This window comes from Phoxinus phoxinus (genome assembly GCF_949152265.1).
Source record: "Phoxinus phoxinus genome assembly, chromosome: 9".
NCBI classification, from domain to species: Eukaryota; Metazoa; Chordata; class Actinopteri; order Cypriniformes; family Leuciscidae; genus Phoxinus; species Phoxinus phoxinus.
Window position 1 is genome coordinate 1,720,992 of NC_136884.1, and position 26,836 is coordinate 1,747,827.

General features: G+C 34.7%; 2 protein-coding genes across 2 annotated transcripts; one reads left to right on the forward strand and one right to left on the reverse strand.

Annotated features, from left to right (window-relative positions):
* tm7sf3 (transmembrane 7 superfamily member 3) lies at nt 1-16,684 on the reverse strand. The gene is made up of 12 exons (XM_079623159.1): nt 16,405-16,684; nt 13,829-13,983; nt 13,323-13,473; nt 13,084-13,204; nt 11,182-11,353; nt 10,306-10,483; nt 9,442-9,528; nt 7,246-7,329; nt 5,444-5,596; nt 4,046-4,143; nt 3,079-3,241; nt 1-1,233 (listed from the first exon to the last, which is right to left on the reverse strand). The coding sequence occupies exons 1-12, from the start codon at nt 16,475-16,477 to the stop codon at nt 980-982; spliced, it is 1,689 nt and encodes a 562-aa protein (XP_079479285.1). The 5' UTR covers nt 16,478-16,684; the 3' UTR covers nt 1-979.
* On the forward strand, nt 16,597-26,678 carry med21 (mediator complex subunit 21). Its single transcript, XM_079623166.1, has 4 exons — nt 16,597-16,772; nt 17,728-17,842; nt 19,326-19,426; nt 25,498-26,678. The coding sequence occupies exons 1-4, from the start codon at nt 16,731-16,733 to the stop codon at nt 25,675-25,677; spliced, it is 438 nt and encodes a 145-aa protein (XP_079479292.1). The 5' UTR covers nt 16,597-16,730; the 3' UTR covers nt 25,678-26,678.
* The last annotated feature ends 158 nt before the right edge of the window (nt 26,679-26,836 follow it).

Here is a 26,836-nt window from a genome sequence, read left to right on the forward strand (position 1 = left end):
TTATGGCACAAATAACAACTTTATTAAACATTTAATTATTAGACAATTTTATACAAAACAATACAGAAATAATACACCGCTATCACTTAAAAACAGTTTCAACGTGTAAAGTCTTCAATGCACGTATTAAATGCTTTAGAAAAATAAGATAAGTCAGTTTGCTTCTGTGAGAGACACAAATATCACATGAAGAAACCCTGAGAGGATACCAGAAATTAATGAATAGGCTCATATGCCACTGTATTGCATAATTATTACCGATTATGGAGTCTTGTTAGAGAGAGAGAAAACGTTGAACTTGGGTTCGTGTCTCCATGAGAGCTACATATTCAGTTATAAAGCACAGATGAAGAGCATCTGAAAGTACATACACTTTTAAACTCCATATTCCTCTTACACTCAAAATTAATTAGCATTTAAAATCCTCATTTTCGAGTGCACATTCCCACAGGAACTCGGTCAAAATAAGCTCATTATTTCCATCACCAGCTCCAAAGGATCCGCGCGCACACACACACACACACACACACACACACCAGTGGTTACTATTGAATACCTGTTCATTCCGTCGGCAATCGCAGCGTCTTATACATTCATTTTAGTGGTGAACATGAAAAACAAATTGCATGTCTTTAAAAACCCTCACTCGTTCGGACAGGCACATTGTGCTGAGGACCCTATGCTAAGTAAACAATAAAAATATTTAAAAAAAAATCTCCACTGGACAGGACTGAAGATGTGCACCAAGTTTAATGTTTCCTCTAAGCTGCTAAAAGTCATCTAAAATCCGGCTGTGGCAGCTGCTGTATATAGTAGAGGTTATGCTTAACATGGCTAATCCTGTGCTAATTAGTGCTTCATGTGTGTGAGTTTCTCCACAGTCGTCGTCGTCAGGCTCTTAAAATCGAGCACAGTCCTAATGTAACGGTTCTCCACGAGTTTGAGCAACTGGAAGGATCAACAGTCAAAAGGTCAAGGGTTAAAGCAGGAGAGGTGTGGTTTCGCCGGCCGGCTCGGTGCGCCGCGTGAGTTGCCGAATGCGATCGAGGATTCGAGTGGACAGAGACGGCTTGTGGTGGCTGGGATCCAGAACGTTGGTTTTCCGGCGCTCTCGTTCTTGCTTCCACATCAAGTACGGGCTCGGCGGGAAAAACGCCCGTGCCTTCTCCCGGTAAAGCTGAACCACGATTCCCGAAACCCCCAGAACGGCCCACACGGTGATCAGGATGAAATCTGGAGAAATATCAGTTCAATTCACATTTATTTGTACAGCGCTTTTCACAATACTCATCGTTTCAAAGCAGCTTTACAGAAAGTCCACATTAATATTTAGATTGATGTGTTATCAGAGGAAACTGTCTAAGTTATGCATTTCAGAAATGTAGATATACAAATCACAGTTAGCTAAAAATGTATTATTTTTACAATGTAATAATAAGGCTCACATGTTGGTTAACAAATGATTATGAAAATTGTAGCATTGGTAGCATATCAGACATGACAAACTTCTTTAGTGGTAAACGGAAACTACAACACATATTTTTGCGTTCCCATTTGCCCAAATAGCTCGGGTCCGGTGAAATATTTGATTTTTTAAAATCCAAATTCCATTTTATTATTATTTTTTCTGTTTTAATTTTTCTGGATTCCGTTTAGAGCGCTATGAAATATTGTTTTTTCCTCAGAAATTTCTAATTTTTGAGTTTTCTGTATTCCATTTTAATGGTTTAATAAAATTTTAATAATAAAAAACATGTCTAATTAATTTAATTCATGAAAACAATTAATTATTTTCTTAATTTCTAAGAAAAGTTTTCACTCCCTTAGCTATTACAGTTAAAGAATGACTAAACCCTAAAACAACTTTTTTTAGTTAATGATCTGTAAGACTGGGGCTTTATTAATGCGGTTCATTGATTCAAGTAATGTTTTTGACATTTGGGTATAAAGTGTTTTAATTCTACAATATGTGGTGTAAAAACGTCGGAGTGCTGCCCTCTTCAGGTTGAACGGTGGCTACTGCAGTTGAATTTTCCTATTGGAAGTTGTGGTACCCTGTGACGTAAGAGGGTACCAGATAACCAAGCCATTGCCTACAGAGAGACGTGTCTCAGGTGCACGCCCCCTCTACTATTTTTCAAATATTGCCAGTGGGTGGAGTCAGACTCTGACAAAGGGTTTAATTACCCTTTAACCCTTTAGAACCGGATGTACCGTATTATTCATATTCATTGTACCGTAACTCTTCAAGCGTTTGCACTATCAAAACCATTCAAATTGCCCCTGACAGTAGACAACATGCGCTTTTCGGCAATATACGGCTTATTATGGTAATTTCATGCTTTCCGTCAGCAAATGCTTTCTTTCACGCTTTCTGGCAGAGCGGGAAGGAAGGATTTGAACCGAGAGATGCGAAGCGCGGCGGGTTAGAGTGTTTTGGATTGCATAAAATAATAAAAGAAACTAACAAATACATGGTAAAAGAAGTGGTAGACAGCAGAAGAGGGGATTGGGATGATTTTTAATGAAACTTGGGAGGCGGATGGCCGTTACTTTTTCCCGAATCTTTACATGTGGTGTATGCATGTGTATGTGTGCTAATATGAATGGACGCATTTGTATGTGTGCGACGTGTATGCAAAAAAGTGTCCTAACTGAAAACTGTGCAACCCAATGTCACAAAAAAGACTTGTATAGTTGTATTATACTTCATTTGTCAACTTTAAAGTGTTAGTTTCTTTTGTTCGTGATTTTTCTGTTTTTTTCTAAATAAAAATCGGAAAATATATTCTCGTTTTTTTTATTTTTGTCTATTTAAATTTTATTTACAAACTCACCACACACAATAATGGTCAATAACTGTAATTTGTTGAAAGCTAATCTTTTTCTGAAAAAGATGACACCTTGCACATGAAGATAGCACATTGTTTTAGAATTTTACAGTCAAAAAATCAAAATATGTGAAATACACCCATTTTAGCTTCAGGTTCTAAAGGGTTAAGGTAAAAAATATAGTGTTTTTTTATAAATGTACATTCAATTTTAAATTACATCCATCAGTATGTTTGAGTGACCTACCGATATCCTGCAGTGGGACGGAGATAAACGCTCGGCTGAAGTTGTTGTTGAGGAGGCGCTTCAGGACGTCCAGCGTGATGTAGGACAGACTGGTGTAGGTGTAGGCATTGACGGACAGGACCACCGCATATGCACCAACCACTCCACATGTAACTATATTGCCCTAAAACACACAGATAAACGTGTGCGCATGTTGTTTAGATGTCGGATGTGAACTCTTAAATATCATAAACACAACAGGTGAAACTTGAAAAATATTAATATCATGCAAAAGTTAATTTACTTCAGTAATTCAACTTAAAAGGTGAAACTAATATATTATATAGACTCATTACATGCAAAGTGAGATATTTCAAGCCTTTATTTGTTATAATTGTGATGATTATGGCTTACAGCTTATGAAAACCTTTTCACAATATTCTAATTTTGAATTTGGGGTTTTCATAAGTGAGCCATAATCATCAAAATTTAACAAATATAGACTTGAAATATCTCACTTTGCATGGAATGAGTCTATATAATATATTAGTTTCACCTTTTAAGTTGAATTACTGAAATAAATGAACTTTTGCACGATTTTCTAATTTTTCCAGTTCCACCTGTACATTACTGGTCAAAGTCTGGAATAATTAAGTTTTTTAAAACATCTCTTCTGTTCACCAAAGCTGCATTTATTTGATCAAAAAACAGTAAAAATTGTGAAATGTTATTACAGTTTAAAATATCTGTTTTCTATGTGAATATCTAGTAAAGTGTAGTTTATTCCTGTGATCAAAGCTGAATTTTAAGTCTTCAGTGTCACATGATCCTTCAAAAATCAGTATAATATAAAGATCAAGTATAATTTATTATTCAAATAGAAAACAGTTACTTTAAATTGCAATAATATTTCAAATTTTTACTGTATTTTTGATCAAATAAATGCAGGGTGAGTACAAGAAACTTCTTTAAAAAACAGAAATCTCACCTCTCTGGGCCACCTGATGAAGAACAGAGGAACAACCACCATTATGCAAGCAAACACCACCCAGAACACAGCATCGTTATGAAATATAGGAATATCACCTGGAGAAAAAAAGAAAAAAAGAGATTAAGCAACTAATTGATAAAGTAAAAATGTATAAATAACTAATAATGAACATTATTGGCAACACATTTGAATTGACGCTGCTGCGGGAGAAGTGCACGATATAAGTTATCCTAAACATGAGACATGCTTTAATTTTTATGTCGGTAGGAATCATCTTTTTATCTAAATGAATGTTATAGATCATACTGCAAACAATATGATTCTTGTGTTTCATTGCAGTGTTTCCACTTCATGGCATTAAGCGTGGCTTGCCCTGTCAGGGTCTCTAACAGATCTGTTTAAACGCATTTAATACACGTTTCCCTCACAGCATAACTTTTATTTTTAGGTTATATACTTTTGTTTGAAACTCGCATGAGTGTTTGCATTTTGTTGTTTTGTTGTGCTATCATAAATATGCTTTTTTTTTTGGATGTTAAATGTATGTTTAAAGTGTAGCCAGGTTTATTACCTTTAACATTTCTGTTAAATTAAATAAAGCTAAAATATAATAAAAGTATAAATATTAGTTGAAAAACTTAAACTAAATGAAAATTAGACACGTTATCTGAGCAATAAATTGAAAAAAGAAGCGCTACATTTTTTTAACTGGAAATAAATAAAATCTAAAACTGAAATAAAAATAAATCTTAAATAGAAATATATATATTAAAAACAAATAAAATGACAAAAGCAAATAATGAAATTAAAAAATAGAAATGAAATTAGAATTATTATTTTTTTACTAAAGTTAACATGAAAATAATTTTTTTAAAATAAAAGCTCATTCAAAATATTAATACAACTAAAATATAAACTGTTTTAATGAGGTATAAATAAAATGTCATGACTATATCCAGAAAACTGAAAGTACATGTTTATTAGTCTGTGATTTTGTTTTACTTTATTATGATGGGAAAGTTTTTAAATCTAATGTTTATATTTTACATTTATCCAAAGCGACTTACATTGCATTTCAAGGTCCACATTTTCATTCTTTATGTAAATGTTAACATTTACATTTGAACCTTTTTGGCACATAATGTATAACATATAGCCTGCATAGATACATTCCTCAGTTTGCAGATTGTTTGGAGAATGTAATAACTTTCTTAAAATAAAATATAAAATGCTGAAAATAAAATTAAGCATTTTAAATCTGATTAATCAAAGACAGATGAATCGATTATCAAAATAATAGTTTGTTTGCATCGCCGCATTTTACCATCAAGACTATGAAGATGTGATTCTGAATAGAAGATGAAACAACTAAAGGTTTTGAACGTGATTTCTTACCAAGTGGAGTGAAAAAGGCAATAGAGGAGATGAGAAATCCAAGTATGAGTCCGACCACCAACACACAGGCCATGACCGAGCCGAACCGCCACCAGCTCATCACCAGGGCCACGCCCCCGACCACGCCCATCAGCGCTGTCAGAGCCAATCGGACTGCAGAGAGACGATCATAGGTCAAAACAAGCCGTTTAAAGGGATAGTTCACCCAAAAATTAAAACTATGATCTACTCACCCTGAAGCCATCATAGGTGTATATGACTTTATTCTTTCAGACGAATACAATCTGAGTTATATTAAATTAAACAATGTCCTGGCTCTTCCAAGCTTTATAATGGGAGTGAATGGGTATTTTTTTTGGAAGAGCCAGGACATTTTTTAATATAACTCTTGATTGTATTCGTCTTAAAGAAGAATGTCATATACAGCTAGGATGGCTTCAGGTTAAATCTAAATCATGGGGTTAATTTTATTTTTGGGTGAACTATCCCTTTAAGCTGAAACGCTAAAGGTGAACAGGGTAGAATTTTAACTAATAGATATATTAAATAAATAAAAAATACTATTTTTTTTTGGAATGGAGGATTGTTGTGATATGTATATATATATAATAATGTGGATTATTGATGTGAATATCTGTATATGGGATAAATCAGATTCCGGTATGCTACATGGATTATGGTAATGAGTATGCAAATGAGTGTAGGTCATTATTCAGCTTGGTAACACATTGCACTGATGAAGGGTTGAAAACCTTTTGCATTCTGGCACTTTATCTGCGTCCTCTGGAAAATAAGTTTTGTGAGCTTTTTGACCGATATTCGTGTGCGGATCTTCTTTCTTATTTTTTGAACTAATAGATATAACCATACTTTCACCAGTTGATTAATCACAGTACATTGAGATGATAGTTTTTTATATTTAAATATATGCCAATTTGCATACATTTCCAAAATAGAAATCTGGTGCAGAATTATTGTATCATTTTACTGACATATTAGTGATTTTGAATCTCTTTTTATTCATCCATGATCAGAAAATACTGTCAACAGTCAGAAAAAAACAAGTTATAAAGAATAAAATCAGGTGAATGTCTACCCTTCAGAATATAGATAAAGTTTGGTGTGTGTGTGTGTGTGTGTAATAAAGCTGCAGAAGTTGAGCGTTCTAACTCATAACTTGTGGCCTTTAAAAGAGATGTAATCTACAGACCCAAATAGACTTAAATGTTTTCCTTCCACTAGTCTAAAAGAAGACATGCTATGGTAGAAAGCTAGATCAGTGCACGAAAAAAAATTACGCTTTTGCTTGTAGTGTCTTAAAACTTAAAAAAGTGTTTTAAGAACAAACTTGAGCTAATTAAAACGATCTGGTTACTCAAGAGGACACAACCTAAAACTATGTCAAAGAATCAAAAATAAAATAAATAAAACTGCAAACACACAAACACATCCTTCACATGGATTGCATTTGATCGAGACGGACTGGTTTCACAGCTCCAGCTGAAATCCACGGCACATGACTGATCTTCAGAGAGTTACGGATAACCTCAATCCTCTGCGACGGGAGCTCGTGACGCGTAATGACATTCCCTGCCGGCCGAACCAGTTTGTGTAGCCAGTTCCAGTTATATTAAACACAAAAAACACTGGAAAAACTAAATGTATGTGTCCAGAAACTATTTATAGATATTTAGCTCCATCCAGAATGACATGAAACTGTGAATATGAGCTAAAATACATACAGATCTAAGAGATGATCAGAAAGCTAATGCTAAATGCTCAGTACGTGTGTAACGACTCACTGTCGTATTCCAGCGTTGTGGTGGTTCTGGTGATCAGGATGAAGAAGAGAAACGCCATAAACCCGAAGCCCATGCAGAACAGCTCTGAGAAAACACAGGAATGCACATTTTTACTGGTAACATCAGGTGTGTTTATATATGCACTCATTTGTTTTTTTTATCAATCTCAATCAGTTTTATTTTATGAAATGCCTAGAGACTTGAAACATGGCCAGATGGTAGGCCTCAATTTTGGGAGAACCTATCAGAGTATGAGCCCGATTGGCCCATAGGTGGCGCTACAGCAACCAAAAGTACTAAATTGCTCATAACTCCTAGACCATTTGTCTTAGGTTTTTACACCACTGTGATCCTTGGCTCAAGACGGACAAAATATATCTCCAATTTCGATTTAGGCAGGAAAAATGTTCTGCTATGTCGAATTTTGTCCAAAATCTACTTTTGCGAACTAGTTTCGCCCGATCGTAACCAAACCAGTCTAGGACAATTCTCTCTGGACTCTACTGATCAATAATTATCGAAAAAAAGTTGAACTTTTCCATTTGTGTGGCTGTAACAGTGTCATATAGGAGTCATGTTAACAGATTAGAAACCATTTTTTAGCTTCACCTAATACATTAACCCGTAACAAAGCACTAAAAGTTACATAAAAGTCTTAAAGAGACAGAAGTAAAAAAAAAAACAGCTATTTATTTCTAATGGAGAGAGTGTTGAAATGGTAATAAAACACTGAATGGACTGTTTGTTGTGCAAGAAGCCTTGACTAACATTTCCAGTGGAGAAATAATGCATCTTATGACCCCTTTAAAAACATGCAATCCATTTCAGTGTTCAGTAACTATACTACATATGTGACCCTGGACCACAGAACCAGTCTGGAGCCGCACGGGTATATCTGTGGCAATAGCCAACTATACATTGTATGGGTCAAAATTATAATTTTTTCTTTTACGCCAAAAATCATTAGGATATTAAGTAAAGATCATGTTCCATGAAGATATTTAGTACATTTCCTACCGTAAATATATAAAACATGTATTTTTGTGAGTGAATGCAGCACAATCGTGAACATAAATGCACAACTTTAAAGGAGATTTTCTCAATATTTAGATTTTTTGCATCCTCAGATTCCAGATTTTCAATAGTTGTGTCTCGACCAAATATTGTCCTATCCTAACAAACCACACATCAATGGAAATATTATTTATTCAGCTTTCAGATGATGTATAATCTCAATTTCAAAAAAATGACCCATGTGACTGGTTTTGTGGTCCAAGTTCACATGTGTTTTATATCGAAGCTACTTTGGTATATACTATTGGTATAGGAGTCATGTTAACAGATTAGAAACCTTACCATATTATTTAGCTTCACCTAATACATTAACCCGTAACAAAGCACTAAAAGTTACATAAAAGTCTTAAAGAGACAGAAGTAAAAAAAAAACAGCTATTTATTTCTAATGGAGAGAGTGTTGAAATGGTAATAAACACTGAATGGACTGTTTGTTGTGCAAGAAGCCTTGACTAACATTTCCAGTGAAGAAATAATGCATCTTATGACCCCTTTAAAAACATGCAATCCATTTCAGTGTTCAGTAACTATCCTATATATGTGACCCTGGACCACAGAACCAGTCTGGAGCCGCACGGGTATTATCTGTGGCAATAGCCAACTATACATTGTATGGGTCAAAATTATCCATTTTACTTTTATGCCAAAAATCATGAGGATATTAAGTAAAGATCATGTTCCATGAAGATATTTAGTAAATGTCCTACCGTAAATATATAAAACATGTATTTTTGTGAGTGAATGCAGCACAATCGTGAACATAAATGCACAACTTTAAAGGAGATTTTCTCAATGTTTAGATTTTTTTGCACCTCAGATTCCAGATTTTCAATAGTTTTATCTCGACCAAATATTGTTATCATATCCTAACAAACCACACATCAATGGAAAGCTCATTTATTCAGCTTTCAGATTATGTATACATTTCAATTTCTAAAAATTTACCCATGTGACTGGTTTCGTGGTCCATGTTAGTAACTATAGAGTCAAACTTTGACTCTTTAAATCTGTGGCAAAGTCTTTCTCAGACCTAAAATACTTGGGGTGTCTCTAGTAGATCAACAGATATTAATAGCAGTAACATGGCATGTTTCTAAAGAAAAAAATAAAAACATCACTTACCACATTTGAAGAAGCGATGGCCCACAAAACACACAAATAGCCCAGCCAAACCGATCACAGTGAAAAACACTTTAGTAGAAACTCTCCCTGTGAGAGAAAATGAGAGAGAAAACATATTTCAGCTCTTCTCTCTTTCAATATAATACCATATAATTATATCACAACAATATTAAAATCGTCAATCAATCACCTTTTTAGTAGCACATTTTAAAAACAACTCAAAGAGCTTATCAATAAGTATACATTCAATAACTTTCTAAACATGCATTCTCAAACATTCAATACATAAAAACCAATAAATTAATAAAAACACATTTAAATACCCAGTTAAACCATAAACCTGTCAACTATTAAAGAACAATGTTTTCACGCATGATGAAGCTGAAGGAGCTGACCTCACATATTAAAGTCCCCCTGTGCTGAAAATCTAGTTTTTAATGTTGTTTATAAGTCTATATGGTGTTTTTAAAATGCAAACCATGTGTAAATTCATAAGTCGACAGCATTGCTGAGTATTTTCTGCTTAAAACTGCAGTGACAGTCTCAAAAACACGGTTTGAAATCGCTGACGTCACAAACTACCTTGTAACCAATCAGATCAACGTGTGATCGTCCACCAGTGGATCTCTGAGCTGAGTGAGTGAGTGGAGGCGGGGCTAATTTTCATATTCATAGAACCGCGCATGCTAAATGAGGCAAGGGTGTCGAGTTACATTCAAGATGTTTTAAGGCATGAAGAACATTTAAATATATAATTTTGGTGATCAAATATGAGTTTTAAGTGATAAAATTATTGATATTAATTCTTAATATATGAATAAAATCACGCAGTGAATCTCTGCAAGGATTCGTTGGTCTTCTAACCTAAATCGCTGCATCCGTCCAGCGAGGAGTTGAAGCTGCAGGCGTACGTGTGTACGGGGATGTAGGACGCCGAGGAGTTGAGCACTGGATCTCTCACAATAACAGAGAAAATCACACCCTGACCCGGCAAAGAGTTGAAGGAGAACTGCGTCCGGTCGTGAGAGGATAAAGTCACCACCTGAAAGAGTGGAATAAACTAATCAGTAACACTTCTCACGCGTTAACATTAGTTAATGCATTAACTAACAATGAGTGAATACATTTGTTACAGCCGTTATTAAACTTTACTTTATAAAAAATATTAATATTCATGTTAGTTCACAGTGCATTAACAGATGCAAATCTTTGATCATTAAAATGTATTAGTAAATGTTGAGATAAACATTAACTATTGTTGTTTGTTAGTTCATGAAACCTTAATGTAAAGTTACAACTAAATAAATTACAAACTAGATCAATAGATCATTAGCTTTGTTCCAAAAAATTGACTTAAATTGTTACAATGTTGCATTTGGAAAGAAGTCTCTTCTGCTCACCTAGCCTGCATTTATTTGATCAAAAATACAGTAAAAACTGTGAAATATTACAATTTAAAGTAGCAATTTTCTATGTGAATATATAGTAAAGTGTAATTTATTCCTGTGATCAAAGCTGTATTTTCAGCATCATTACTCCAGTCTTCAGTGTCACATGATCCTTTAGAAATCAGTATAATTTGATGCTCAAGAAACATTTATGATTATCATCAATGTTGAAACAGTTAACGAGTGTGACTGGCATGTTCATATTTGAATAAACACACACAACTAAGGGGAAAAAAACACACTAAACAGCATAACAGAAAGTTGTAAGTAAGAACAGAGAGATTTCACACACTTTTCTGCTGTTGTCCTGCAGGTTCTGCACATTGGCCACTCTCTCCATACCGCTGATCAGACTCTTCTCTGATAGGTCGCCTTCCGGGAGAAAATACTGATACACTTCATAAACCAGACGCCAACGAGTACTCGAGCCCGTGTCCACATCACACGCTGGAGGAATTTCCCCTCTGAAAAAAAACATATAAATGATTTATCTGTGCACATCTTTTTTATTTATTTATTCATGTGCCTCGCAATCTTGAATGAGAATAACTTCCCCTCCCTCTTGCAGTGAGGGCATGATGAGGCCGGAGCAACCTGTCACTCACATGAGATCAGCCAATGGCAAACCACAACCATTCAATCAATGGAGAGCCTAAGCCCCTCCCCTTCCGGTGGACCATGGGACCTTATTTTCGGAAAAATATTGTATGGTAGTCAATGGCGAGAGACAACAAATATTTTGATCTCGTTTGAATTGTGCCCTGAATTACACATATGATGTTTGTCAATTTAAAAGATACATTTTAAAGTCAAGAAAGTCTCAGTTTGATGTAAAACTGTTGAGGTAAAAGACTGTGAAAATACGTCATTACAAAGACTACAAACCCAAAAGGCGCACATGTGACGTCATTCCTTTTCTCTCAATGAATGAAGCTAACTTTACTGACGCTAACTCTACTGAGGCTAACTCTACTGACGCTAACTCTACTGACGCTAACTCTACTGACGCTAACTCTACTGACGCTAACTCTACTGACGCTAACTCTACTGACGCTAACTCTACTGACGCTAACTCTACTGACGCTAACTTTACTGAAGCTAACTCTACTGAAGCTAACTTTACTGAGGCTAACTTTACTGAAGCTAACTTTACTGAAGCTAACTTTACTGAAGCTAACTCTACTGAAGCTAACTCTACTGAAGCTAACTCTACTGAAGCTAACTTTACTGAGGCTAACTTTACTGAAGCTAACTTTACTGACGCTAACTTTACTGAAGCTAACTTTACTGAAGCTAACTCTACTGAAGCTAACTCTACTGAAGCTAACTTTACTGAAGCTAACTTTACTGACGCGCTAACTTTACTGAAGCTAACGTCTGTCATGTTTTCTACAGTCTTACGTTATAATCGTAACGTTATGCCGTGATGCCGGAGTGTGTTGTACCAGACTGCACACACACGAGCAACGGTGACGTATAGTGCGAGACGAGAGATGTAGTTCATTGAGCGATTTTCACATAAAACTAAACGTTACTCTTCTGTTTTATGACAAACTGCGACTTTCTTGACTTTCATAATTATCTTTTAAATTGACAAACATCATGTGTAATTCAGGCCTCAGTTCAGACGGAATAAAAAGATAAGTTGTCTCTCGCCATTGACTACCATACATACATATTTTTTCCGAAATAAGGTCCAATGAGCCGGAAGCGGAGGGGCGGGACTTAGGCTATCTATTCCCCACAGACAAAATCAAGCCCCGCCCACATTTGTTGTTCTTCCAGAGGCCGTTTCACTCGGATATACGGCACAATAGGGAAGAAAAGACTAGTGCAACTTCAGAGGTGCTTGTGTTGCACATCACAGAAGACGATGATTTGATCATCCATTGATTTTAATTATAGAAGAAAGCTGGTTAATTTTTTGCTTTTTCTGCGCTATTTTAGTCTTCTGGCTTTAAGATCATCAGGATGTGAAGTTCTCACAATATAGTACATCAATGACTCATCAGTCTCTAATTATTAATGAGACTTTCGCATCCTTATCAAATGAGAAGACGCTTCTATTAATTATTTATGGGCAAAATGTGTTGCTTTTCATGTGATAGAGGCTTAAAACTGTGACATCAAGTACAGTCATGGATGGGTTTCATGACCCCCTGATAAGTTCATGACTTTATTCAATTTCTCTCACCTTTCATATCCGATGTTAGCAGGTGCAAAGGTAATCGTGGTCTCAAACAGGTTGTATAGCAGATAGATGTTTGGATCATTATCCAGTGCAAATTCCAGATTACACGCTCCTGGAACGGGATCTGCACACACAACAAGACATTGCACATACACACTGAATATTCTCTGTTCCAGTCAATAATAGTCTGTAAATGAGAGTGTGTGTGTTGTGGCATGCAGGTAAAGTGTTAGTTCTCTAACCAGTGCTGGTGTACGGCAGGATCACACCAACTCCCGCTGCGCTGCTCCCGTCGGGTGTCTTCAGGAACCAGGAGAGAGTGGTCTGGCTCGGTATCAAGCTGGACAACAGTCCAGCATCCACTGCTGTGACCGAAAAACCATAAAGAGGGACCTGACCAATACACACATACACAAACACACACACACACACACATATATATATATATATATATAAATACGCACTCTATATATGGAAGTAATATGGGTTCTGAACAGCATTTCATGTTGACTTTAACTACGTGTCTGAACTTGGTGCACTACATCTGCGTGACTGCTGACATTATGAATAGAATGCATGGAGGGTTGTGTGTGTGTGTGTGTGTGTGTGTGTGTGTGTGATCAGAGCTTGTGATTAAACTCTCACATGATGTCTTGCTCGCTCAACCCCCATGCAACTGGGTCAGCGGTGTGTGTGTGTGTGTTTGTGTGCATGTCTTACTCGTGTGTGTGAGTGTGTGATAACTTACCTGAGAGTATGAGAGTGTAATATTGCTGTGTTGTGTGTGAAACTGCAGTGTTATGAAGGAAACGTCAGCAGGAATCCGGGAAACAACCGCTTGAACCGTCCCGTTCACTGGGACACTCACATTCTGGAAGGTTCCCAAAGAAAACACCACGCGGTCTGCAAAACACATACAAGAACATGATTGTGTATCTGTATCTGATTTTGCCAATATTATAATAAAGCTAAAATATTTGACCCCTGGAGCTGGTTTTCCCATTTGTCAAAAAAAAAAAAAAAAATCTAACCCTAAAAAAACACTGTGATTTTTTTTTTTTTTATGTTAAATCCTTACATATTATATGTTTAAATTAGGGCTGTAAACGATTAATCGCGATTAATCGAATCCAAAATAAAAGTTTGTGTTTACATAATATGTGTGTGTGAATTGTGTATAATCATTTTGTATATATATATATAAATACACACACATGCATGTATATATTTAAGAAAAATGTGTTATTTATATATAAAAAAATAGTTATATTTATATATAATATAAATATATATAAATGCAAATATTTCTCAAATATATACATGCATGTGTATTTATATATACAAAATAATTATACACAACACATATATTATGTAAACACACAAACTTTTATTTTGGATTCGATTAATCGCGATTAATCGTTTACAGACCTAATTTAAATATTTAAGAAATAATTATTTTTCAGAAATGTACAGGTCTCTAAGATAATACAAATCACGCATGTATTAATTGTAGGCAGAAACAATGAGCTAAAAAAATTAAATAGTTTTTATATCATATCATATATTCACAGTTACTTACCGTAATTATATATATATATAAAAAAAAATCTAAATTAATATCTCTATGCAAAAAGTCTTAATACTGGAGCAAACTTTTTTTTTTATATAAATCATCCCTGTAAAGAATAGTTCATATTGCATAAAGTATTAGAATGTTAAATATTTTATACACTTGTCTTATATAGCTTAGTTTTATAACATTATATATAAATAAACAAGGGATGTTTTTGCCCTCAATATAAAGAGTTCTCGCACAGAGCTTCAGTTCACTTCAGACGGAGGAGAGACGTCACTGAACGCTTATAAAAGAGGAAGTGGCTTTTGACAGTTTATGTGATTTGGTGAAGAAAGAAGGGTCACGGTTGCTCTGACTTCCTGCCTGACTGTGAAATCCTACCCGATAATCAAGTCTTCTGATTTCACAATGACTCACACCTGGTCAAAACACAGAAAACCTGAAACCAAACGAAGAAAGATGCAACCTTTGCAGGCCAGGGGGTCTGAAGCCGCTTAACATGTTCTTGTTTTTCCTCTAAAACTTGTTCAATTGGTTCTAACAAACAGTTTTAATGTCCGCAGAGTCTTTGTTTTGAGGTCTTGAAGACGGAAATCACTTCACTGCTCTGGAAGAATCTCTCCCTTTCTCTTTTAGGAATGTGCAAATACTTTCTAAATTGCATCTCATGGATTGTTGCTCTGTTTCATTGTTGTCGGTGCATCGTAAGCAGGAATGAAGTTTATTAAAAGATAAAAATGTCTTTTTGCTGTGAAATCTTTAATGATTTTTAATAAGTAAACGTGAGAACAACTTGTATATTGTTTGTAATATTTCAACTGGACTGAAGCAACTTAGCTTAACTTCATTAATATCCATCATTTAGTCTCAAATATGATCATTAGGATTTTGTTCATATCTCAATCATCATTATATGTTTATAATAAGACATATTATAGGCAGATATATGACGACTAATATTTATATGCATTTTATGGAAGTAGTCTGCTATGTTACTGTTATAAAGATCTCAAGATTTATACCTGAATTTCATCTTACCTTATGGCCATATAAATATCAGTATCTGCACCAATTTATTATTTTTGCTCAGTTTGGGCCTCTGAATAAAATGTTTTTACCTCTTTCATCTTCTCACTATTTCATACTATGAGATATAAAAGCCTGATGCATGTAACAGAAACATAAAACACATATGCAAACTTAATAATATATATATTCTGCTTACATTTTCAATAAATGTTCCAGATTTTTCTGCCTATTATTGTCTACTGCATGCACCACTTGCCAGATTTTCTGTATATTGTAATCAATATGTTCACAATAAAGTAATAATTAATACATGCGTGATTTGTATTATCTTAGACCTGTACATTTCAGAAATATGGACATTACTTGGACACAGTCACCTCTGATTACAGATAAGATATGCATTTTCTGTAAAGCAGCTTTGAAACGATATACAAATAAATGTGAATTGAATTGAAATGTACACTTGGTCTTACTGTGGGGTTTAGTGAGCTCTCAAAACCTCACGTTCATTAGTTTAGTCCAGTTCATAAAGAATACAGGTGTAAAACATAAAAACAGCCTAGAAAAACTAGCTTTTGTACCATTATGTAGTAATAATAAGCTGAATTGAAGGGGAAGATCAGCATTAAGTTGTTAAATAATGTCTCGGCTGACATTTGTTAAATATACGCGTTTGTATTTGTGATTATGATAAAGATGTTTAATGTTTGTTTACTCACTCTCATCCTGCGCGCGCACAGAACTGACCCACGACAAGACGAGCAAAACCAAACATTCCCTCTTCAGTGGCATTTTCACGGATCAGTCCAGTCCATAAACACGCTTTAGCAGCGATCAGATGCGCGACTCATGTTGAAGCTTCACATTTATCCTCCGGAAGTATCACTCACACTCCTGTACTGCGGTACAATGCAACAACTTTTGAGAGAAACGAGCGTTTCGCCTGCTGTAGTGCGCACTGCGCAGGCGCGACTCAATGGCATCACGTGATCTCACTTTGAACTCCTCCTCGGCGGAAACGGAAAAGTAACGAGAACGCGCCAACATGGCGGACAGGCTAACGCAGCTTCAGGATGCTGTTAACTCCGTAAGACTCATTTAAACGTTTATTTCATGATTTATAAGTTGCAGAAGATGGCAAATATCGTCAAATCATATTTATTCAGTAGTCTAGTTCATAAAGTCATATTATGTGGAAGAGGTCATATTAATATACTGCAGCGTATGAAGGTTTTAGCATAGCATTCAGTTGAGAATGAATAAACAGTTAAAGTTTGCACATTAATTTGTACAGAAAGAAGCTAATACTTTAATTAAATTAGTAGATGTTATTTTAAAATATGTTTTAATGGGAAATTTAAATGTAATATTAGCTCATGTGGGATTAAAAATGCCATTCTTAAATTTACATTGAGTTAAATAAATGCATACATAAAATATATGAAAGTAATTCATAAATTTTCCTGGTATACAGTCTGTTTTGAATATACAATTATTTCGTTATTTATTATTATTCCTTTGTGACATTTCAAAACAATAGTTTCTTTTCTTCGGGTGTTCTTTAAAGTCTTTTGTCATGTAACGTTACTCTTGTTTTTACATATTATTATTATTTTTTTTTAAACATGGTAACACCGTACATTAAGGTTTCATTTGTTAACTTTATTTAACATTAACTAACAATGACAAATATTTCTGAAGTGTTTCTTAATTTTGCTTAGGGTTATTATTCAATGGTAATTCCAACATTTACCAAAACACATTAATAAAATCAAAAGTTGTGTCTGTACTGTACATTTTTTTGTTAATGTTAGTTTAGTTAATGCATTAACTAATGAGTTATTATTTTAAAGTGTTATCAAAAACATTCACATATTATTCACAATATTAGCAGTAAGCAATGAAATTTTACAACATTGTTTATTGAGCATAGACAAATACCCAGTAAACAAAATGCACATGTGTGTTGTATGCTTGCGCTGTGTGTGTGTGTGTGTGTGTGTGTGTGTGTGTGTGTGTGTGTGTGTGTGTGTGTTTTTCAGCTGGCTGATCAGTTCTGTAATGCGATTGGAGTCCTGCAGCAGTGCGCACCACCGGCCTCGTTCAGCAACATACAGACCGCCATCAATAAAGACCAGCCCTCCAACCCCACAGAAGGTGCGCACATCTGCACTAAACATCAGGGCTGCACAATATATAGAAATTATCGAAATATCGCAAATGTATATATTGCGATTTGCAAATCTTTGATCAGATAAACAAACAAGTAACGAATATAGTAGGGCTGCATAACGATTAATCGCAACTAATCGTTTACAGAATAAAAGTTTTTGTTTACATCATATATGTGTGTGTACTGTATAAAATAATTATGTATTTATAAATAAATTTTTATATTTAAATATCATTTATATTATATATAATTATAAATACTTAATATATAAATAGATTTTTTTCTTAAAATTATACATGTTTTTTTTTGTGTATTTATATATACATAATTATTGTACACAGTACACACACATATATGATGTAAACAAAAACTTTTATTCTGCAAACGATTAGTTGCGATTAATCGTTATGCAGTCCTAGAATATAGCATGTAAAAATAATGATAACATAGCATAAAACATTCTAAATCGCCTGGATAAATAATAAAATAAAATCTTAATAATAAATAATTATAATAAATAATAAAATCTTAATAATTCCAGTTGCATCTTTTTACTTATAATAACAGCAATAAACAACAGGCAAAATACATTTATGGAGAACATAAATAAATGACATCAACTTTCCATAAATATATGCAATCATTTTAAACTGCAGTTTTAAAAGGTTTATGTTGTTGTTTGATAGAATAAACAGTGAAGAGAATGAAACACACTAGAATATTCGCAAATGTATATATTGCGATATGCATATCACACAGGCATGCAATAACTGGGGTCATGAACCACAGACAAAGAGAAAATCACACTGCTCTTGGCTGAATAACTTTTGTAGCTTTAATAAGAAACAGTATATATATATTTAATTCATACATTGAAAACTAAGTGTTTTATTTTTACATTTGATTATTCAGTTTCTGTTGTTAAATAACCCTGTTGTTGGATATCCTAAACCCCGTGGTTTACACTGATGTTAAAATAACACTTCTTATGCGACAGTAATTTAATGTAATTGAATTAGTTTATTTGTCATGGACAATGTACAAAATAAATTAATCTTACGAAAATATATTTTGTACCAGAGTTATTAGCAAATGCTATTTTCCATCTGCAGGTGCACACAATATTAAAACATTACATTACAAATAACTGTCAGTAGCACAACAAATACATGCAATATTAGTTAAACAATGATCATTTAAAACTAGATGTTTAACTGAAAAACAAATAAAAAAACATCACAGCCTAAAATATATACAACATAATAAAAAAAATGCTGTTAAAACACTGCTGTTGACTTTCAGAAGCTGTAGCGGTGTTTTCATGTCACAAAAAGAGTGTGAAATGCATATATATATAATTTTAAATATATTTGAAAGATAATCACACTTTTGTATCGCATTATTTAATGGGTGTGAGGAAATATTGCCTAGTTGTGTAACTGACATGTCTGCCGTGTGTTGTTCTAGAGTACGCTCAGCTGTTTGCCGCACTGATAGCAAGAACAGCAAAAGATGTTGACGTGCTGATCGACTCCCTGCCTAGTGAAGAGTCTACCGCTGCACTGCAGGTACATTCATGTGCATAATTATACACTTTTTCAAAACGAGCCTACTGCATTTTAAAGGTGTCTATTCTGCTTTTTTCCATATTCATCTTTCTTTTGTGTGTAATGTTGCAGTTTGAGCATTAAAAAGCTCTGCAAAGTTACAAATATTCTCTATATCAGTGTTTCTGAACTCCTGAAACGCCTCCATTGTAGTCTTGAGTTTCTTCCGGGAACGAACACGTCACAATATTCCTCATTATAATAATTAATGCGCAGAATAAAGGGGCGGGGCCTGGTTGAGTTAGTTAGTAGTGTGTTAAACTGGCGGTTATGGTAAGGGGCGGGACATTTCCCAAACACACTCAAAGCTCTTGACCAATCACAACACACTGCTTCAGCCGACCAATCAGAGCACAGTGTGCTTTTCAGAAGGAGGGGCTTCATAGAGACAGGAAGTAAACAGAGCGTTACTGACAGACTGGGAAGAGAGGAGCCGCAACAATGGAGAATATGAGGAAAAAGTCTTTTTTTCACTTATTTTGTTTAATGCCTAGCATTAAAATCAAGATTTTGTAAAAACAAATAAAATAAATTATTTTTGATAATAAGGTTGCGCTACAGAAAATCCTTATGCGTCTGTTTGCCTGGATTTGCTGTAATTTTTTCACCATGCTCTAATTTTATCCGTCAGCAAAATAATTAGAGATCGACCGATATAGATTTTTTTTTTTTTTATAACCGATACCAATTATCTGCATGCTTATGTTCCCGATAACCGATATTGAACTGAATATTTATGTTTCATTTATGTTTTTGACCATTGTAACAACAGCATTGAACTGAACAAACGGTTTTAATACGTTTTAAAGGATAATTCCGGTATTTAACACCTTGAGTCTATATTGTAGTTTGTTTTGGATGAACAAGAGTGGTGGACAACATTTTTTTGACAATGGTTCCTCTCTCGAGTTTTTGACTATAATAGAATTGGCCATGGACCCATTTAACATTGGAGTCAATGGGCATGTCCGAAAATGTCATTAAAACAGCCAATAATGTTCGTTTACAAAACTGTTAAACTCACCGAGTGATTAGTGGTGTTCGTTGATGATTATAAACAATATATCGTCGCAATATATGATTCCAATCCGTTTATTTTGCTATAGTGGAACTATTTTTTCAGAACCGTGTAACTTCCGCTCAATATTTGAATCTGAAGCGTTAGCACACTCCCGACCACTTGATGGCGATAACCGATGTTTATGTCTCGCGGGACACTCACGGTCACAGTCGAGTTCAACTTCATATTGCACTGGTCAGTGGTCACGTCTTTCAATATGGTTAGAATTTGTGCGGTCAAAAACTGCGGTAAAGAGCTCTGCTCGCTAGCCTTATGAGAAACGGAAGCGAGCAAAAAGACTACATCGACCAAATGTAAACAGCCCCCTTTCCGTTCCCGGTAGCGCATTTATATTAACGAGCACTCAGTCCTTCAACAGAATTCAATGGGATTTTACAAAATGACGAATAAAACACGACAGAAACTGTATTTCGCAACACTTTTTGTTTCTGGAACATCAACTAACATCACTAATCACTCGGTGAGTTGCACAGTTTTGAAAACTAATGTTAAAGGTTGTTTTAATTACATTTTCGGACATGCCCATTGACTCCAATGTTAAATGGGTCCATGGCCAATTCTTTTATAGTCAAAAACTCGAGAGAGGAACCATTGTCAAAAAAATGTTGTCCACCACTCTTGTTCATCCAAAACAAACTACAATATAGACTCAAGGTGTTAAATACCGGAATTATCCTTTAACCCTTTATATTGGCGCCGGCCCGCCGGCGGGCCCGCGGCCATTATATATTTTAAACAGTAATATCCTATACTAAACCTAAACCAATCTTGACAAACTATATGTCATTTGAAAGCTTAAAATCTCTAGTTTTCATTTGTGGTGACTGATTTTTAAAATACATTACAGAGGAGCCGTAATTTATCAATTTGCAACAAGAATATTTTTATACTCCTAAGGCGTGTTCAGACCTTTATTTTGAAATAGTGATGAACATGAAAAATCATGAAAGAATGGTAGAAACCTCAGTTTGTTTTCATGCCAAGAGTTCAAAAGATAGCATCCATTCAATTGTTTTAGAAAAAAAGGTCTGAAAATGTTTTAAATATAAATAAAAAAATTATAGATTTACCATTTGTGATTCACCATTCGTGGCAGCGAGCTATAATGCACATACGTGTTCTTTTTGTGTTTCTTAGAGGTTGAATTCATTTAAAAATCTGCCAAACTTCCAACACTACTTCTGAATAGGATTTCTACTTCATAAATTGTATGAAAATTGTAAAAATAATGGTTCAGATCCCTCAAACAACATATGGAAATGCAGGCGCCCTTATATGGGCAGTAATGTCAACTAGTGAAAAAGTTTGGTACTGCGCCCAAACAAAATCTCACTGAAAGCTTATTTTTTGAGATATCAACCTAAAATTTTAAACACAACTTGTTCAGATTTTTGCCTTTGATTTTTTTGCATTTTTAGAGTCCTCCAGGTTTTGAAAATATATATTTTATATAAAATATGAATAATTAAATGTTTAATGTTGTACATTTTCATAAACTCAAACTTCTATAACTTTTTTTCTGTTTAACTTTCTTAATTTATTTCTCTTCTACAAAAATCTGCCAAATGTCTTCTTAAAAACAAGACCAATCTTACATCTATACTCCAAAGCATTCTTGAATTACAACCATTTAAGTTCGGAATGTGCATTTTCATGTATATTCAAAAAAAGGGGGGCGCTTGATAAGGAGTTAAAGACTGCAATTTCATTTCCTCCTTACATACAAAACAAAACACACTTCTACATCAATAAATAGAGTCTGAAAGAGTGCAGAAAATAAAAAAATACAGTGCTTAAGTCACTAAAATGCCTTTTTTTTAAATAAAATCTTTGATCAGATAGATAAAAACAGGTAACGAAGGTAGGATGTAAAAATAATTATAACAAAGTATAGTAAGCATAAAACATTTGGATAAAAAAAAAAAAACATTACTAATTAATTTAATGTATCTTAATAATTACAGTTGCATCTTTTTACTTACAGCACTAAACAACTGTCAACATACATTTATGGAGAACATAATTAAATTACATCAACTTCCCATAAATACATGCATTCATTTTAAACTACAGTTTTAAAAGGTTTATGGTGTTGTTTGATAGAATAAATAGTGAAGAGAATAAAACACACTACAATATTCGCTGGAATACGCAAACATTATCAGAAAAATAAACAAAAAAGCAAAAATATCAGCGCAATTATGCTTCCATTTCATCTGGCATGTTATCAGAATTATTAATAATGTTTTGGAATATGAAATCCCTGCTGACAGAGCGCTGTTTTTATCTGCGTTTACATAGAACTTCTCTCGTGGGGATAGTAATTTCCACAGAGCTGTGATTATTAAGATGTTTATTAGCAAAAAAAACAGGTTATATAGTAGATGTAAATATAATTTAAGGAGTTTTAAAGGAGTGGATCGTGTTAAAGCAGCATACGAAGGCCATACTGGAGCATCTGAACTCCGTGAGTGAACGGCATGAGACTAATGATGAGCATAGACAACAGATAGAGAATTCAATTCAGTGCTTTTATTTCCAACACACACTCATTCATGCCCTGTTTTATTTAATTCATGTAAATTTAAGTCTTCACTGGGACAGGACGCGCACTTCTGAAAATGCCCACAAGATGGCGCCATTTATCTGTGAATATGGTAACCAAAGATTAATCAAAATATTACAAACTTTGACATACGTAAATTATTATTAAATGTATTTAAGGCAATGAACTGGGGTTTTCAATTGATGTAATCAAATAAAAAATGACTTTACAGTATCATTGAGTTCAGCTTTTTTTTTTTTTTTATGTCATTCAAGCATATATTCTTACGTGTACTTTATTAGTTGTTGAGTCCAAGACTAATAGAGTTGAATCTAGTCTAATTGGGTTATTCCGTGTCAATTCAACCAGAGAAACTTTTTTTTCTGGTGGAAGAAATGCATAAATGAAGAAGTAATACATTTAATATTCTGGCTGAGTATTGACAGGTATATTCTAATCTATGCAATTGTGTTGATAGAAAAAAACAGGATGCATTTCTAGTTTTCAACATTATTTGTTGTTCAGATATTCCTCTTTAAAATAAAGTATCAGCTGTATACAACCTTTTTTGACCACTGAAAATATGTATAATTGACCAATTTACTCACAGAGCCGCATTAAGATTTCCATAAGATGCTTAAAGAAAAGTTTTAAGAACTAGAATCTAAAATGAAATGTAATGTAAAATTATATTAAGATATCTTCTGGAGTGACGGGCATGCAAACTTGGGGCAAAAAAACACAATAAGTGCTTTCCACCATCTTTGAACGGTCACTGTTGGCATATAATGCAACAAATATGGCTAAAGTCAACATATTTAACAAACAAACATATCAATTTCTATGTAAAAAAAAATAAAATAATGATGTTGCCATCTTTTACCATCATGTTGCCATGATGTTAAGTAATTTTTACCCCCTGTAATATGGTGCAAAAGTTCCTTTATTTCAGTAATTCAACTTAAAAGGTGAAACTAATATATTATATAGACTCATTACATGCAAAGTGAGATATTTCAAGTCTTTATTTGTTATAATTTTGATGATTATGGCTTATATATAATATTGTGAAAAGCTTTTCCGCCAGAAAGCTTGCCTGTGACAAGATGGCCGCCGGGTGAGACTCCGCCGTAAGACATCTAGCCTTTATTATGTATATCTATGCCTATGCGCACTAGCTTTACACATTACGTCAAGTGTTTCCCGCGTGAGGTTCTTTTTGTGTTGAACGTTGCCATGACGTTTACATGTGCACGAAACTACTACAATGTTAGCCTACCTCAACGTTTCAGACACGCCGTGAAACATTGTAAAAATGTAACTTTACTCTCTCTTGAAACGTGTCCCTACATTAAAGGGTTAGTTCACCCAAAAATGAAAATAATGTCATTAATGACTCACCCTCATGTCGTTCTAAGCCCGTAAGACCTCCGTTCATCTTCGGAACACAGTTTAAGATATTTTAGATTTAGTCCGAGAGCATTCTGTCCGTCCATTGAAACTGTATATACAGTATACTGTCCATGTCCATAAAGGTAATAAAAACATCATCACAGTAGTCCATGTGACATCAGTGGGTTAGTTAGAAGTTTTTGAAGCATCGAAAATACTTTTTGGTCCAAAAATAACACAAAATAAGACTTTATTCAGCATTGTATTCTCTCCCGGGTCTGTTGTGAATCTGCGTTCAGGACTCCGCAGTGACGCTGCTGACGTAAGACGCTGATGACGTGTTATCTGGTGCGCCCGAGCTTCGTTTACAGTCTGAGGGAGACGCACGCTATATTCAAGCTATTCTACATTGTTTGCGTGGATATCATTTTTTTAATGCTGCGTAAATGTGCATGTCGCGGATGAGACACTTTTACAGCGTGCGTTTCCCTCAGTCTATAAATGAAGCTCGGGCGCACCAGATAACACGTCATCAGCGTCTTACGCCATCAGCGTAACTGTGAAGGATTGACAACAGACCCGGGAGAGAATACAATGCTGAATAAAGTCTTATTTTGTGTTATTTTTGGACCAAAAAGTATTTTCGATGCTTCAAAAACTTCTAACTAACCCACTGATGTCACATGGACTACTTTGATGATGTTTTTATTAATTTATGGACATGGACAGTATACTGTACATACAGTTCCAATGGAGGGACAGAAATCTCTCGGACTAAATCTAAAATATCTTAAACTGTGTTCCGAAGATGAACGGAGGTCTTACGGGCTTAGAACGACATGAGGGTGAGTCATTAATGACATTACTTTCATTTTTGGGTGAACTAACCCTTTAAGTCCTTAAATTTGAGGGTATTGGACCTGGAAAGTCCTTGAATTTGAAGTTTACCAAGGTATAGGAACCCTGCTTTTCTCTACATGTCATTTAATCCGTCGTCTCGCTCTCGTTTGACAGGCTGCCAGTTTGAGGCAGTTAGAAGAGGAGAACCAGGAGGCGGCGGCCCGTCTGGAGGAAGTGGTTTACAGAGGAGACATGTTGCTGGAGAAGATCCAATCAGCGCTTGCAGACATCGCCCAATCACAGCTTCGCACACGCAGCGGTGCCCCGAGTCAGCCGACACCCCCCGAGTCCTGACACTGACACAACCAAACATGGACTATATATCATCTGTACACAGCAGGGATTTTATACTCATCCTTCAGCAACTGCAGGAGATCTTCTGTTAAATGTACCGTTTGTTTCTGGACTGAAGAATGATTCTGATTTCATTCTGTATGGCAGAGTAAGTGCCCCTGTTTCCCATCGCACATGTTTATTATGTGACATCCGGCATTGTTTTTTACCTGATAACAGTATATGTTCAGCATCCATCAAACAGCCCCTGTCTGCTACTAACAGTCAGCGGCCGGGTAAGTTGTTTTTTTTGTATATTTAATGATTTTTATTTTTATTTTTTTGTCTTTCCGGGATCATGCTGTTTGTTTTGTTTTGTTTAGAAAGGAATTTTGTCTTTGTGTTTAACCAATAAAATATTGTTGTATATATAAAGTGCTTGTTTTTCATTGCAAATTGAATTGGGAATGTGGTCATTTGTTGCATGCAATGCCATTGTCACTGAATGAGTGAAGAGACTATTCTTTAAAAACAAGATTTAAACAAATGTCTAGCACGCACACACACACACACACACACACACACACACACACACACACACACACACACACACACCCACACACACACACACACATACACCCACCCACCCACACACACATACATCTAAAACCGTATTCTTATTTTGTTCCCATTTATCCAACTTAAGTTATTTTGTGAACAAATGCTTTGGTTCTGAAATGTACGTTATATGCTGTCCAAAAAATTGGAAATATTACCTTTAATATTTTTGGTTTAAGGTGTTCTAAGGAAGTAATTTTTTACCCTCTTATATACTGTCTATGTATATTTTTACTGAATGTATATATTATTATTTACTGTTAGTGTGAGTGTTGCCATTTGCCGGTCATATAAGCGAAATTAATGTGTTGAAAACAGACTTTGATGTCTTCGTCGTGGTGATAGAAAGCTTCAAAACAGTTCAACAGTTTTCTTTTCCAGTAAATTAAAACTTGCAATAAAGTAAAAAAAAAAAAAAAACGTGATTAGCATATGACGTTTACGTATTTTCATCCAATAAGAGCTCGTCAATTTAAGGACGTAACTGTGTCGTCTTCGCGAAGTGGGGGATTTTCCAGAAGATTTATGTAAACGAGTCATTGACGAGGTAAGTCTACAGTAC